This window comes from Anarrhichthys ocellatus, unplaced genomic scaffold (assembly GCF_004355925.1).
Source record: "Anarrhichthys ocellatus isolate YVR2014 unplaced genomic scaffold, GSC_Weel_1.0 scaffold117, whole genome shotgun sequence".
Taxonomy (NCBI): domain Eukaryota; kingdom Metazoa; phylum Chordata; class Actinopteri; order Perciformes; family Anarhichadidae; genus Anarrhichthys; species Anarrhichthys ocellatus.
The window spans coordinates 90,632-106,618 of NW_022280147.1; the positions used below are offsets into that span (position 1 = coordinate 90,632).

The following is a 15,987-nucleotide window of genomic DNA, read 5'->3' on the forward strand; positions in this document are numbered from 1 at the left end:
GAAGGCGGGGGGAGAGGAGGAGGGGGGGGGGGGGGGGGGGGGGGGGGTGGGGGGGGACCTTGATTTTTATTCATCTATTCAAGCAGGCATTCAAACACACTGAGGGCATAATGAACACAATCTAAGCTGGGAGGTGGACGTACAACATATGATTCAATTGAATAAATAAGTGAATTGATGTTTCATCAGGGTTGTTATTACGGATAAACGTTGCTGTTGAAGGAGCTCAGAGGATGTTTGTGAGACGTCAACATGATATGGTGACACATGAGCCAAGGAAAGGTGCCTGTCTATCTACATGTGCTTATAGACAAGTGACACGGCATCTGTTGTGCCAGAGCAGTTCTGACTGACGCCACTGTCATTCTGGGATAGACACAAGAACATTGTACAATGTTAACCATGTTTAAACTAATGATCACGGTGAAGACTGAGGCCACTCTATTTCGATGCTAATAAATGTCTTCCCATAATACGTAGACTATAGGAAAGTTTTTAATGTCTCGCTGCAATCTTCAAAACAATGCAGAAAATAACCCAGATACATAGCCTTGTAAGCATTTCCATCATTAGTAAGGGTTGTTACTTTGGGTCCTCAGTGTCCAAGTCTTCTGATTAGAGTGTTGATTCTGACCAACACTAATATTTCACTAGAGCTGAAACTAATTATGGAATAATTGATGAGGCAATCCACACAAAATTAATCAGCAACAATTTTGCAATATTCTCAGGTTCTATCTTCTCCAATGGGACGATTTGCTGCTTTTCTCTCTTTTTATATAAATTGAAATCAAATTGTTCTGGGTTTTGGACGGTTGGTTGAAGCAAAAAAAGCATGATCGCAACTGAAAAGAATCATTAGTTGCAGCCTTAAATATAATAGTAATGATAACAATTCCCATTTCAGATATACAACAAATCAATGTAAGAAACATCTTTTATTTAATGAACACAATTCTGAAAATCATTATATATAATTTATAACTAAATAAAGGCCCTGTTTTAGCAGTATTTGTTCTCCTGATTTGTCCAATGATTTAGTTCTGCACTTCCACAAAGTGAATATTAAAATGACACAAAGCAGCAGAGGCATCCGGACTTTCTGTCGCTGGTGTGGGTCAAACCCCACAAACACTGGATCCTACATTACCCATGATGCAACTCAATTTGCCGTGTTTGGGTTTGTATGCATATATTTCTTGTTTAACAAACATTTGTTTCAATGACATGTCTAATAATTTTTTCCATTAACTATTTGATCTTTAAGTTGACATTTAGTTAGACGCTGTTATTCTTTATGACTGTACCTCAGCAGCCTCCCACTCAAGCTAGCCATCCATCAGCATCCACTAACTGATAGTAGCATCATTTACAGATTTACCACACCACAGTGAATATTCACTATTCATTTTTGCCTCAAATCTCAGTGTGAAAGCCTCAGTTAACCAGCTACACCACAGCCTTTTTCCCGTTTCTCTCCTTAAGTGACATGGCGGTTCTTTTCCACCTTGAATGAATGACACTTGTTGACGTGATGCCGGTGTGGTCAGCGACTTTCAAACTCCACAAATCTCGTCTGTAATGCATGCTTTTGGTTTAAAAAATGTCTGGTCTCAAGACTCAAACAACTGTTAACACAGTACTATAGTACTATGATGAGTAAAGTGAACTTCAGGTGTTAACTCTGGTTGATTCCCCTTTAAAAAAAAGGCATCCATCGCCAACATATATCACTATTTTGAATGACACCCCAGGGCTATCTAAAGACATATGTTTATGATAAGCATTTTACTGCCTAGGTGCTTGTCCTACCTGAAGGTTGTCGAACTTGAGTCCAGGCATGGTGAGTCTGTTGGTCTCTACGTAGGCTGGGCTGTACTGCTGGGTGGCCACAGAGATCAACACCTTCCTGGTCTCCTCAGATGGCAGCCAGGCATCATGGCGCCTGTCTACCTCACTCAGGCTCAGCGCTGTCGCAAATGGGTCATCGCTGCCCGAGAACACGGCCTGGAGCTGGTTGAAGGGCTGCGGCTGAGTGGCCGGGGCGGCGGCTTGAGTTGGAGCTGGAGCTGCCTGGGGTGGAGGAAGTTGGGCTTTGGTGGTAGATTCCGTAGGGGCAGGGCCAAACACTGAACTAGGGGTGGGAGCACCAGAGTCCAGAGGTCCACCAGGGGTGGAGATGGTGGAGGAGGTCGAAGAGAGCTGGCGCTCAGGGGTGTGGGCTATGGCTACTGGGCCGGGAGGGATCTCAGCATTTGGGTTTGAAACTGAGATGAAGGAGGAGGGGACGGTAAAGGAATCGAAGAAGTCGGAGGCTGGGTTGACCTGTCCATTGTCAGTAAAGAACTTACTGAGGCTGGGGCTGGGCTGACACACGAGGGGGGCTGTCAGCTTGCTGGGGGTCACTGCCTCACTGCCTCCTCCACCACTCCCCATGCTGAAGCTGGGGGACTTGATGAGGGTGGGCTGGAAGCCATCAGGCACAAGAGATTTCAGCTGGTTGCCCTGGCTGAATATAGTGCACACCGGCACAGGGTGGTCTTTTGGGCTCGTCCCTTTAGCTTCTTGTGGTGCTGGTTCCCCCCTGTGAAGATCAGATGGGCTCTGTGCATCACCTTGAAGTGAAACACAGGCTATGACTTGCTCTTGTGCGTCTGCCTGCTCCTTTGTGTCCTCATCTGCTTTCTCCATAGAACCACCTTGCTCATGTTCCTCCAGTGAAAATGTAATCTCAGTTGTATTCTGTCCGATTTCACTTTGTTGCTCTTTGTCGCCTGATGTCTGCAGTGAATCCTCTTCCTCCTCGACTCCATCCAGAAAGGATTCCATGGGAGCTACGTCATCCTCCTCACTGTTATTAGGTGAGTCAGAAATCATGACGCTCTCCATCATCTGGTCGTTGAGCTTGTCCATCAGGCTCTCTGAGGGTGTAGCACTGCTGTCCTCCTGGGGGGTAACAAACTCCCTGCTCAAGTCGATGCTGTCTGCCTGGGGAACAAGGTCTCTGGAGGGTGTCCGGCTGGTGATTGGCTCCGGAGGGTCCGGGGCTTCCTTGGTTACGTCTTCCACTGTGATGTCCAACGTGACTGGCCGCTGAGCAGGAGAATCCCCACTATCCATCTTACTGCTCCTGACAATTCAACACACTAATAAATGAATAAATTACCTTTATGATTTAATATCAACAGTGGCGGACAAATATTGTGTGCGTTATTGTACAACACATTTTTCTTGAGTCACTTACTGTCATTATAAGCAACGCAGTTTTTACAAGCTCTTATCGTCAGCATTAAGCTAACGTTACGTAAACAGATAACGTTACACCAAACCTTTGATTCAGGCTTAATGCCCTGTCACGAAGGATGTTACCCGAGACATCTCTGGGTTGTTGTACTGTTTTGCTAACGTTAATGCTACATTAGCCGGTTGGCTATTGCACGCTAATTTAGCTGAGCAGCTGGTTGACAATGTAAAATAAATGCTTGACTTATAGCTGTCCGCACTTTAGAAAACTCGAGCCATAGCACGGTTTTAAAAATATCAACACGCAAAGACAGACAACAAATTACAAACTGAAACACAAACACGATTATGTTTCTTACCTTCCTGCACTGACAGATATAACCCTAGTGCGCATGCGTAACTCCAAAGGAAATCTACACGTACGGTATTCCAGAGCGGACAAATTTCATGCCACCGATATTTTAGTATTCTTGACTCCGTCTACGTACTTTTATAAGCTTACACGATGTTGTACAGCAGTCGTTACGTATTTTAGTCGCACGCTTCTTTTATCCAGGTTTTAAATCGCGGAAGTGCAGCTACTGCCTGTGTTGTGTTGGTTTGGAGCAATACATATTGCAGTAATATTATTTTTGTAGTGTTTTCCTTATCGCAAGACGACTATTAAAAGACAAAAAAGATTGGAAAGCTCTACCTCTCGCAACAGACTGAATAATGGAGGACGACGCTCCTGTTATTTATGGTCTGGAATTCCAGGTAAGGTTACTGTCTTTACTATTTAGCTGACTGAAAGCTAGCTCTATTCTATTCTGTTTCACTTATTAGCAAGTCTTAGCTTTTCTAAACGTTACTCTGTTATTCTGCTAAACGTGCTTATGTGAATTGACAGTGATGTTATTTTGCATCTAATTTACAGGCACGAGCGCTTACTGCCCAGACAGCTGAAACGGATGCCATTCGTTTCCTTGTGGGCACACAGTCACTGAAATTTGACAACCAGGTAAGAAAACTCGTTCATGCCAGATATCATAATCATCATGCAATTTAAAGCCGGATGGGAAGGAAATTGTATGCAACAGGAGGCAGGCCACAGGCACCCACTATTTCTACTACTGCTCATGAATTCACAGTGATAGTTTGTGTTCCCACACATCTCTTTCAATTATCTTTGTCTTTTGATGATAATAAAATGAACAAGTATCCTGCTGTGACCCTTTCTTCTTTGGCAATACACAATGTTGCATCTGCTCACCATACAATAAAGAAAATTAGAAATATACATGTAGGTTGAAAGTATAATATGCAACATTTCCTGCCCGTCTGTGCTCCCACGGGTGTGTTGGTCTTAAAATTAGATGTAGTCAGACGCATTGTTGGTGCTTTCTATCTTGAGGCAGCAGAACGCGTTTGCACCATTGACCAACAAGAACCTGATCAGAAATATAGATGTGCCTACAAGTTCACAATGGACATTTTGAGGGTCAAGCACTTCATTTCCTGCATTCTGGTGAACGTTTGTGCACCATTTTATGGTGAAAATGTTTGTATTCATGTTAAGGAAAAGATAACTCTTGTCACACACTCGGAGGATCTCCCAACACATGCTTTTTTCTAGTGATGAGTCCACTGTTTTTGTGTGGACAGTGCACTCACGCGGGTAGCGAGTGTAACCAAGGCTTAATGCAGCCTCCAGACTCAGCACCCCCCATAAATGGACAGTGAGAAATAGTAAACCGAGTTTCCTCGTAATCAGAATATGAAACTCATCAATATAAGACAATTCTAGGGCTGTTGCCTACGAAAGAGATGGATGCTTCGAAGCTTCATTCATAACATTGTCATTTGAATTCTAAATTAACATTTGAATGTGGCTCAGCTTTTTATTTTGCATGTCTATTCCCCGTGGATAAAGCTGGTATTTCTGAGTAGTTGCAGATAAAGATCAGGCTACATTAATGTTATTAGTATAACACTATTATTAGATTTAGGTTCCAGTGGTTACTTCGTATGCTTCTGACTCGTGTCATCCAAACATTTACACTCCAGATAGTTGTAAATTCCCAAAGTCAAAGGTTATTGAAAAAGGAGGGATGTGATTAACAACATGTTTATCTATCAAGATATTCAGCCTTTCAAAAACTACATTTTCACGGCAGAAAGCCGCTCGTTTCTCAAGTTTGCAGAATCCGCCATTTAAATTGCGATGCGCCAGGTGCAGGCCAACCTGGCTTTTAAAGGGAATGGGTGATGATTGGTTTAATTTAAACACACACCTATGATTAATTAGGCAAGAGACTAAATACAACCTTTTTGTCCCTTACTTTGCACCCAGATTATGAGCCCTTTAACTAGCAAAAGTGGATTTAGACACGCCCTGAATGCACTTGTATTAATTTTAATTATTATCAGTTTAAAGTTTCAGAGATGTGATTTTAGTTAATTTTAAGATGCTGTGTAAAATATACATAAGGGGCTGCTGCACAGGGTTTAAATTGGAGTTCTGTTGTTTCTATTTACTGCAAATGTAGCTGAGAGTAGAGTTTTTTTCTTATGAGCAGACAGTAGATATATGATATTTAGATATCAGAAATATAGTCGGATGGAGTAAGCTTTCAGTTGTCAGTAAGCTTCCGTGGGTCATAAGATCTCAAGTAAAAAAAAAAGAGTTTGTCTTCTTTTAAATGAAAAGCCTTTGAAGCATTTCAAATGTAAAGATCCGTGTTTAATCAGTTGCAGATGATTAAATTATTTTTGGCAGTGGTATAACATGTAGCATAGAGTGAGAGGAGCTAGAGTTACTCAAACAGGATGAAATACATGAACGAATGAAATAAATAACTTTCTCCAGACAGACAGACAGACTTGTTTTAGAATATGTTAAATGTTAAAAGCATTACCAAATAACCTCATGCATCACATTTCAGATTTACAATTCAAATCAGAGTCAAAGAGGATTGACGTTTTTGCAAGAGAGCATGACATGGGCCAACATGATGACATGAAGTTGGAGGGGCCAATTTAGATTTAGAAGAAAAAAATAAACTGAGTTGGAGGAAGTTAAAAATTTTATTTTTGCCCTGAATGCCAAGACCTCAACCTAGCATCCAACAGTTCTGATTTCAGTCAGGAGATGTATTTGTGGTCAGCTTTGACTTTTTTCAAGACAATCAGAGAGATGGAGCTATATTGTTTATTCGGGTGTTGTTGCCATACGATGAGTCTTAGTCCTGTGAATCATAAATAGACCCTAAGATCAGGATTCTGTGAGACACTTTTGTTTTTCTGTGGTGTGCAGCATAAATATGTCAGTCCACTCTTTCTTTCCTCAAGGATGCTTTTTTATTTTCAAGGAATTCTTTAAAATCAGGAAAATCAGCGTATGAACCATACGCATATATAATCAGCAAAGTAGGGCCCGTTCTGGTTCCCTCTACATGATAAAGATTGCAGGCTGAAGATTTGTACAGAACAACAAATATTAAAAAATGAAATACATACACTTGAGTATTGAAACGAACAGCCTATCGGAAAACTAAAAAAATACACCTGATGAGTATCGTATTTACAAACGGACAATTTTTGTAACCTTGCATTGCTGGTGTTCTGTTTATTTTTGTACTCGTACTATGAATTGCCAGTGCCAAAGAAGCAGTAGCCACGGTTGCCATTACGTGTGGACTGGGTGGCGGTTAGTTCCCTCGTCTTTAGGTAGGACAATAAATGACACATATTTTGCTGTGTTTTTCTTTCTTAGATTTTAGATAGCCTGAAGGTCTTCGTCCGTGGTGTTGTGGATTGTGTATGTGTGCTTTGGAGTATTTTCACTGTTGATTAATCTGACAATAACATTACTGATTAATCAGTTCAGTGCAGAAACAATCAGATTCAAAACAATTATTAAACAAATTATTTACAACAATTTTGATAATCGATGTTGAGAAGAAACTGAATATTTTCTGCTTCCAGTCTCTTCAATTTGTATTATTTGCATTATTGATGATTGAATATCTTACTTGGACTAAAGAAGAAGGATGAATCGATGTCACCTTGGGATTTGTTGTTTGGGCTTTTTTGTGTTTTTTCAGCAGCTACAGACCCAACAATTCATTTAAAAAGAGAATTGACCGAATAATCAATAAACACACTAATTGTTAGTTGCAGCTTCAAATGAATGACTTGCTTATCACAAGATGTCAGAATATAATACAAAATGCCCGTCAGAATTTCCCATGGCCCAAGCTGACATCATCATTTAGTTTATTTGTCCACAACCCGAAGATATGAGATGTGTGCTGGTAGAAACCAGAGAAGTCTTCACATATGAGACGCTGAACACAGCATATGAAAGCTGAGGACTGTGACATGTTTGCTTGATAAAACAACCAAACTGCTGTTGTATTGTATTACTTATTGTTTGCTCAATAAAACATCAGGGAACAGTGACAAAGGTGGCATTTGAGAAGTTGGGGCCAGTGAATACTTAGTTTTTTCTTGAATACTATCAAAATGATATATTAAAATACTGTAGTTATGGATGAATTTTCTGTCTTTCAGCGCCAAGTGGCTAAACGGTTATCAAAATTGAATGTATTTTGTGTCAACTGATCAATCCATTTTTTTTAGCAGGACTTTGGGACTACAGGTGTAGCTCATTCTGTCTCCCACACGCCCACTGCAACTAAATAGTAGAGCATTTAAGTTGTGTGTTCATGTATTATTTCTCTGCAAAATTCTGCATGTGTGAGTGTTGTGTGCTTGTAGAAAAAGGGAGAGAGTGGGCTGTGTGCATGCATGCACATCTTGCAGAGGTCATTATAGAGACAGATGACAGAAACAGTTGGCTCTAAACGGGGGAGAAATAATTAGCTCTCAGAGAGAGAGAGAGTGTGTGTGTGTGTGTGTGTGTGTATGTGTGTGAGAGAGAGAGAGACGCACACACACACACATATTTCTGCCTTGAAAAAAACAAGCCCATTTTTCTGGCAGACCTCGGTGTGAAAACGGTCTGGCATCGAATACAGACTCCGTTCAATCCAAGTCTTGTGTAGCGAGTCTAATACAGTGCTTGTTGGGAATGGTGACAATGCATCCCAGTCGATCTGTGTGATTTCTTACTCCACTCAGTCAGTAGCTGAACATACTCCTTCTAACACTTTCCCTCCATTCTGGCATTAGCACAGAGCTGAAACCAATAGTGTAGGTTTGGTCTCAGCATTGGTAGGGACACTGCCAGTCATCGTCGTATATGATAACACAAGAGACAGAATTTCAGGGTCATAGTGAAATTTGACAACACAAATATGAACTTTTCTCAAATAAAGAATATCCGCGTCACTCCCAAATCCTAATTCTTAGAGGGACCGCACACAATGGATGGAGAATGGACCTGACAGTGTCAACTTTATATCGTTAAGTATGATGATAGGCTGTTGGATTGTAATTTGAAGGGGGAGAAAACATACAAACCAGAACGCACACACATATGTAGCATGTTCGAGTTATAAATAACTTGTCCATGTGAGAAACAATAGTTTAATTTAATGATATCACCAAAATAAAAATACATTTTTTTTTTGTTTTTTTGTTTTAAAGCCAATAATGCCAAATTATTTGGGGGGGCTGAAGAACATTTGAGGGGGGCTTCAGCCCCCCTCAAATAGGCCTAACGACACCCCTGGTTGATATTATGTTGAACAGGCAAACTTTATTAAAATATATTAACATTTGTGTAACTTGGAACTGATTTAAACATAATAACAGCAACAAAACCTTAGTTTAAATACAAAGCAGTATTCCGCACCAAATAAATAATAATAATAATAAATAATTAAATAAATGAATAAAAAACGTTCTGCTAAAATGCCAATATACAGTAACAGTATATTCTATATCCAAAATATATATAAAAAACTTTTCCCAGTTGTGCAGACAAAAAAAGACAAAACAAATTAAAAATAAATCTATTCTGCAGCACTTAATAGGCTACAAATAAAGTGCTTTCCTCCTTTATGCAATTATTAGTAGTGCTGGGCAACGATTACAATTTTTAATTGCGATTAATTGCATGGATTTTTTGTGATTAATCGCGATTAATCTCATTGTTATGGCAAAGTTCAATAATGAATTCAAAAGTAGTGTATTGCGCACTTTTATTTTAAAAGTACTGCTATATGAACAAAAGGGCAATAACATTTGGTTTGCAAACACTTTAAACAAATAAGGTGCTTTTTAACAGCAGTATTCCCTTTACACAGCAGCAGTTCTATCTCTTCGCTATCTGTGCTCAGTGTGCTGACTATGTGAAACGTTCCACTGCTGTGCAACAGTAATAAAATGTTTCAGCACGTTTCAGCAAAAATGTCTGTCTTCATGACAGTCAGAGCATGTGAATGCAGCTCTACTGTTCATCAATATAATGCTGTAACTCTAAGGTGATGATGGTTACCCAGCGATCAAAGAATAAAGACACTTTACGCACAATTTAGGTGTATTTTCCCTTTAACTCACGAGATGCAGGTAGCCTGTTTTATACTTAATGTGAATATAATTCATACTTTGTTGGCATCTTATTCTGAAAACCGGATGTCCGTCTGAAGAAACCGGATGTTGTCTCACGTTAATCTTTCCGCTATCTTTCAAAGTCCTTCGCTCGCTCCCGATCTGTGTCGTTTGAATGCGTTTACTGTGAATTTGGTGGGGACAATTGTGTCTTTCCCAAACTTTGGTCGTGACTAGTCCCTATGGACCCTATGCAAACCTACGCCCTTGGCTGAAACACAAGAAACCAGAGGCTTCCGCAGCTTCAGCCCCAAACGTTTTCTCAAAAGCCTTTAAAATACCTTCAACTTCAACATTTCCCCTCAGTATCTCTGACTGAGGGGACCAATATTGCCATCTGTCTCTGCCCTAACATTGCCATGCTACTACTACTACTACTACTGTTGCTACCACGACTATGCTAAAATCTAATAGAAAGGTGTAAATGTTCTTCCGTTGCTCTTTATTTTTTATTGTTTCACGCCAAATCCACACTGTGATCTTTAGCTTCTGTCTTTATCTTTTTAACCTGTTTTGGCTGCTGAATCAGTTTGACATCCTGGATAAATCCTTACTGTAGAGTAGAGCCTTCCATCTGCTTGTCTCTGACATTGCTTTTTCCCTTTTTTTACGTTAGTGCGCGGGAGTCTCCCTGTGGTGCTCATGACTGCCGCTCTGCACTGCCCTCAGTGCAGACCGTTACAGCTGATTACGCCATCCCGTCCAACAGCGTCATAGCGGAGCGTATCGCCCACCCTCCGGTTCCCTCACAGGTGAACACTGTTCGCTCTGATAGCACTTTTGTTGTTGTTTGCACCGTTAGTGCTGTTAGCACCGTTGGCTGCGAGTCGCTAGCTCAGACATCTCCATGTTGAGAGCCGTGTGGAGGCAATAGATATGCTTTGAATTCCGTACCGAGCTTCTTTAAACACATCTGCGTTCCAAAGATGTCTGACTTTTCAAGAATAACCCGGCACTAACTGTTACATTTGTCCACTGACTGCCAATTTTGAACTTTGGCAACCAAACACAGCCTGCGTCAATATTGTTACAGCGTCTAGGCCTCAAACGGACAATCGAGCACTGTTTACGGTGGCACGCCTTAGGTTAGGTGTGTAGAGATGTGAAAGTAGGCTGTCTTCTTAAAATCTATTTAAAACTTAAAACTCACTTTGTAAATTCAACTGATTTTCTGTCCCAAATTGTGCGCTGCTTGTACAATTAATTGAGTCAAGACTACAAAGACGCGCACAAGACGCAATTCTTTGACGTAGATCCAGGAGGCAGTGGGATGCAGTCAGGAGGAGGCTCCAACAGCAGGCTTGTAGCCCAACCATAGAATGTATATAAGAAGTGGACGTAGTCGTCATGACGTCACCCATTGGTTTGTGGACTGCCGTTCTGAAGCCTTGAGTTCGGCAATTTCGCCATGAGCTTCGCCATGAATGGAAGTTAACATATTTGGAATAGAGACATAGAGACGCCGCATACGGCTCTGGTAGTGGCAGCAAACTGTCAATCACAAGGTAGCCCTGCCCTAAAGCATACTCTGCTTTATGGTCTGTTTGACTCTAAATGGACCATAATTTACTAAATGAACATCATGCTGTATTGAAGAAGACTTGAAACTAGAGATTGAGACCATAAACTCATGTTTACTGAGGTAATAAATCAAGAGAGAAGTAGAGTCATTTTCTCATAGACTTCTATACAATCTGAGGAGTCGCCCCCTGATGGTCAGTAGAGAGAATGCAAGTTTTAAGACACTTCCACATCGGCTTCACTCAGCAGAACTGGAGGTTGCTGCCTGAGCGCAACAGTTCAGAACAGGCATCAAGACTTTTGCCTTCAGATCTGGTTGGACGACATATTGTTTGAAGAATATCTGGAATAGTGGGAATGGATTGCTGTTTCTTATTGCTGGTATGTTATTTTTCATTCGTGATATGTTGTTTGAAGAATATCTCTCAATGTGACTGATATTACTGTCCACGTCCACAAACCAACTAATTGCAATAGAGCGCGAGATGACGCAAAATACACGTGTCAACACAGTATTCTAACCACCATTTTGATCTGTTTTTTTTCTTTTTTTAAGGAGGCTCTGTGCTAGCTCTACGACTCTACTTGTTTCTGTTTTGCAGCATTTATGAAACGTTGGCATGGAAGCGTCTTGGATATTTTCTTCCTTTACATTGTAGGTCTACGATTCACCATGTATTCATTGCACTCCAACATTTCTCAGTGTGGTATGCAAACCTGCAAGATTGCTGCTATTACAGAGTGTAAAGGCCTTTAGTGGGAATGGATTGCTGTTTCTTATTGCTGATATCTTATTTTTCATTCATATGTTGTTTTACTCAAGTTATGTACTTTGAAAACAATAAGAAAGCAAACCGTAAGATATATAAATATATACTTAACTGAATTGTGCTTTCTTTTCTGATAGTATCATGTCAAAGAGCATTCAAAGCTGTAAAATCTAGAAGGGATCATTATTCATCTTTTAAGGTTATGTTCTGTGAGACGACCCCACATTTGAATCGCAGGTTCAGTGCAGTCGCTTTTATTCATGAAGCTCATTGTCTTTTCCACTCTGCATAAGTTTGCCAACAATTGGTTAGCTCGGTCCGTCCAACTTTGAACTGGCAATGTGAGAAATGTTTTTTCAATGGGCATTTCAGTGCTGATGGCTTCTGCTGTTTCCATAAGCCTGCTGGCCTCTCCACCTCCCATTAAGTGTAATGCGGGTGGAAATGTCTCTCTTAACTCGCGGAGCACCTCTCACATCCCTCAGAGACCAATAGCTGGAATGACAAATAGGAGGGCACGTCGGCGAGGCATTTAAGGCTGCTAACGAGATAAAGCGGCCGAGCTTGGCACCTCTCACCCGCTCGCTACTCCTCCGCCCCGCTTACTGTCATCTGTGGCGGCTAAAGAGCTTTAGCGGAGAGGCCCCTGAAGTGGGGGCCACGAGCCAGCTCGGCTTTATCCCTCCCTCACTCCCTCTTTCCCACTCTCCCGCCTCTTCTCTCCCCTTCCCTGCCTGGATTCCTCCCACCATCGGCACATAATTAAAAGCGCCGGGCTGAGTGCCCAAGTGGCTGAAGGCTATGAGTCACTCCCCAAGCCTGGAAGAATGAGGGATAAATCACCCGGGGGAGGAGTGCCGGAACTTCTCTCTCCCCTCACACCTGGGTTCATTCGGGGGGACCCTATTACTAGGCCCTCCAATTACCCTGTCCCGCCAGCCTGAATTTATTTGTGCTGCTCCCCCACCACCATAAAATTATAACTTTGCCTGATCATTTTTTGCTCGATGCAGTCCAACCCAAGGTTAATGGCCGCCTAGCTGACTTTGAGGAGACTGAAGGATGCCGCCGCTGCGATGCTCTTGTCCTCCTCCTCATGCCCCCTCCTTTCATCCTCTTATTCAGCCTGTAAAAGTAGTACAGGGAAGGGGAGTGGAAGTGCCTAGCAGGAGTTATTGTCCAGTGCAACCCCATTAACGGTCCCCCAAGGTGCTGTAAGTGTCTCTCTTATTGGAGAAACCGCCATTAATTGTCTGATCAAACCTTGAGACCCTCACTGTTTTACTGCATTGTAGGCCCTGAACTGCATTCAGTGGAGGGCCCTCATAGAATAGATTTCCATCTAATAAAAATAACTCAGTGAGGAGGAGTTTCTATTAACTTCTTATGGATAAAAGTTTAGCCTGTTTGTTGAACTTGTGTGCTGTGACGCCTAGACAGCCGATGTTTTTTCAAGTGCAGACTGCATTACACCGAGTCAAGGAAACCTGCAAGTGTTTCTGGTGCCTTACAGTAGTCAAAGTGTAACTCTTCACAAATTTAAAAGTTAAAGGGGACGAATCATGCTCATTTTCAGATTCATACTTAAATTTGGGGTTTCCACTAAAATACGTTTCCACACTTTAACGTTCAAAAACCTCTTTATTTTTCCCTCACACTGTCTGTCTGAATATATATATATATATATATATATATATATATATACCCTCCGTCTCAAGCGCTCCGTTTTTCGTGCCTGTCTCTTTAAGCCCCCCTCCCCGAAAAAGCCCAGTCTACACTGATGGAGTTTGAGGGAAAGAGAGGGTACCTTCATCACATAAGCAACTGGACAAACACCAACAGTTATGAAAGAAAGGGTTTTAGTTATAAATTATCAACAGTGATATGTTTTGATGTCAGTCCCTTGGATTTAGACAGCAGGGGGGCTCCTTATTACATTTCCCAGCTTGAAACACAAATAAGTAAATCATGTACAATCAGGGACAGCATGTTCTCCACTGAGAGTGACTTCAATGACCCTTCTAGCTAAATATTTGTGCAAGGTGTCACTCAAGTTTTCTAATCTACCCTATCATTGTTGGTTTTTACACCCACAGCACCTGTTAACACCACAGGGAATACAGCGTTTTGGGATCTTTTCCCTTAAATGGTCCATTAAGACTGCAAAATAAAGGTGAACCCGACGAGGAATTTACATAGTCAGACCTTGTGTGTGTGTGTTCACACAAATCTAATGTGCACTTTCGTCAAACATTTATATGACCCTTCGTACAGCTGGATGTTGTTTTTATGCGTGCATGCGTGCATTCCTGAAACAGAGATGGATCCACAGACGGTTTCTTATCGTGGCTGTTAATAGAACTTTCGGCCCTAATTAAACCTTGGCTAAGCCCCGCCCCCACCCTGCGACTCAGTCAAGCTGCCAGAGCTACCATGGAGCCCACACTGTCACTAACCGCACCATCTGAGGAAATCTTATCTAATCTTTTGAAAAACTAAAAAGTGATTTTAGAGAGAAGCAGACAGAAAGGTCTACAATATGTGTTTAAAGGATTTATCCAGGATGTCAAACTGATTGAGCAGTGAAAACAGGTTGAAAAGATAAAGATAGAATCTACAGATCTCAGTGTGAAGGTGAACCATCTCATCACCTGGAGATCCAGACAGAAGACAATGAAATAGCTAACGTACTCTGCTAATGTTGGCTCCACAGGTTTTTAATGTAGAAATATTTGAGAAACTTATATCTCCTTCCAACCTCTCCAAGTGACCTGTATCACTATTACACAACGTTTAACCATGACGAGCTCCAAATCCACTAAATACAGAACATTTGAAACCATTGCATGAGAGTCTATGGAGCAGAGCCGGATAGTTGTCGGACCCTGGTCAGAGCTGGCCGATGCTACGCTATGATTGGCCAGTCTGCCAATTGGCCAGTTTGAAGGCGCGTCCCGTGCAAAAGATCAACTCCACCTTCTCCCCAATATAGTTATCCACAGATAAAAGGAAAACGACATGGAAGTGAAAAGGCCGACAACGAGAGAGAGAGAAGCTAGCCCTCAACACCTGCTTCTACACTCCTCCCTACTCGAATTGTTCATGATTTCAAAATATATTTAGCACTCTGACAGTGCTACTTTCTAATGTGAGTGCTCATGATTTATTGGGAGAAACTGCGCATCTGTAAAATCAGACATTTAGCACCGTCTTATAGCCAGAATGGAAGGAACCTTTGTTTTATAATCACATTTTTCCGCCACTGTGACAATTCAACGAAGATTGTCATTTGAATTGGGCGATTAAAGTCAGGTGAATAGCCAACTATTCGGGGTCACCTCAACTGTGAACAAAAATGTTTTCTGTATTGTTGCTGCCCTACTCATGACTGTCCTACTCGTATGCAGATCAAAACATTAGAGCGACATTACGCTTAGCCATAGCTAAATTATCATCTGCTGCCATCTGGTTTGTTTACAAGAAATATTTTAATGAAGAACCCAATTAAAGCCCTTTTCCCAGCCCCTTTATAGCAGGGCCATTTGTCAAAAAAAATCTAAATAAATTTGATGAGTTTTATCGATTTCCTTTTTGTTCTTCCTTTTTCCTCTCACTCCTCCAACGGAACTCCCATGACTCCTTCTAAAAGTGTCTTAATAATCGCTTTAAAAGGCCAAATCAAGATGAAAAGTCTTCAGCCGTGTGGAGATGACGGGGGGTAAAAAAAGAACCAAAGAGATGCCTCCCTTGAAATGACGTTTACTATCATATTAAAAAGAGGAACCTTTTTTCTTTTTTTTTTTTTGATGGAAGGAATCAGAGGAGCGAGCGAAGCTTTGAACTGTGTCGTGTGTGTGTGTGTGTGTGTGTGTGTGTGTGTGTGTGTGTGTGTGTG

At 41.4% G+C, this 15,987-nt stretch overlaps 2 protein-coding genes across 3 annotated transcripts in view; one reads left to right on the forward strand and one right to left on the reverse strand.

The window, feature by feature from the left end:
• trappc12 (trafficking protein particle complex subunit 12) overlaps positions 1–3,639 on the reverse strand; it is an 11,387-nt gene extending 7,748 nt beyond the window's left edge. The window contains exons 1-2 of one of the 2 annotated variants that reach the window (XM_031876833.1): positions 3,603–3,639; positions 1,813–3,146 (exon numbers count right to left, since the gene is read on the reverse strand). In XM_031876833.1, coding sequence (XP_031732693.1) covers positions 1,813–3,120 — 1,308 coding nt within the window. In that variant the 5' untranslated portion in view covers positions 3,121–3,146; positions 3,603–3,639. The remainder of the gene's footprint in view (positions 1–1,812; positions 3,147–3,602) is intronic. The other variant, XM_031876832.1, reaches the window with a different exon arrangement.
• A 177-nt stretch (positions 3,640–3,816) lies between these two features.
• The window catches only part of eipr1 (EARP complex and GARP complex interacting protein 1), a 69,061-nt gene continuing 56,890 nt past the window's right edge, over positions 3,817–15,987 (forward strand). The window contains exons 1-2 of the mRNA XM_031876829.1: positions 3,817–3,999; positions 4,160–4,243. Coding sequence (XP_031732689.1) covers positions 3,958–3,999; positions 4,160–4,243 — 126 coding nt within the window. The 5' untranslated portion in view covers positions 3,817–3,957. The remainder of the gene's footprint in view (positions 4,000–4,159; positions 4,244–15,987) is intronic.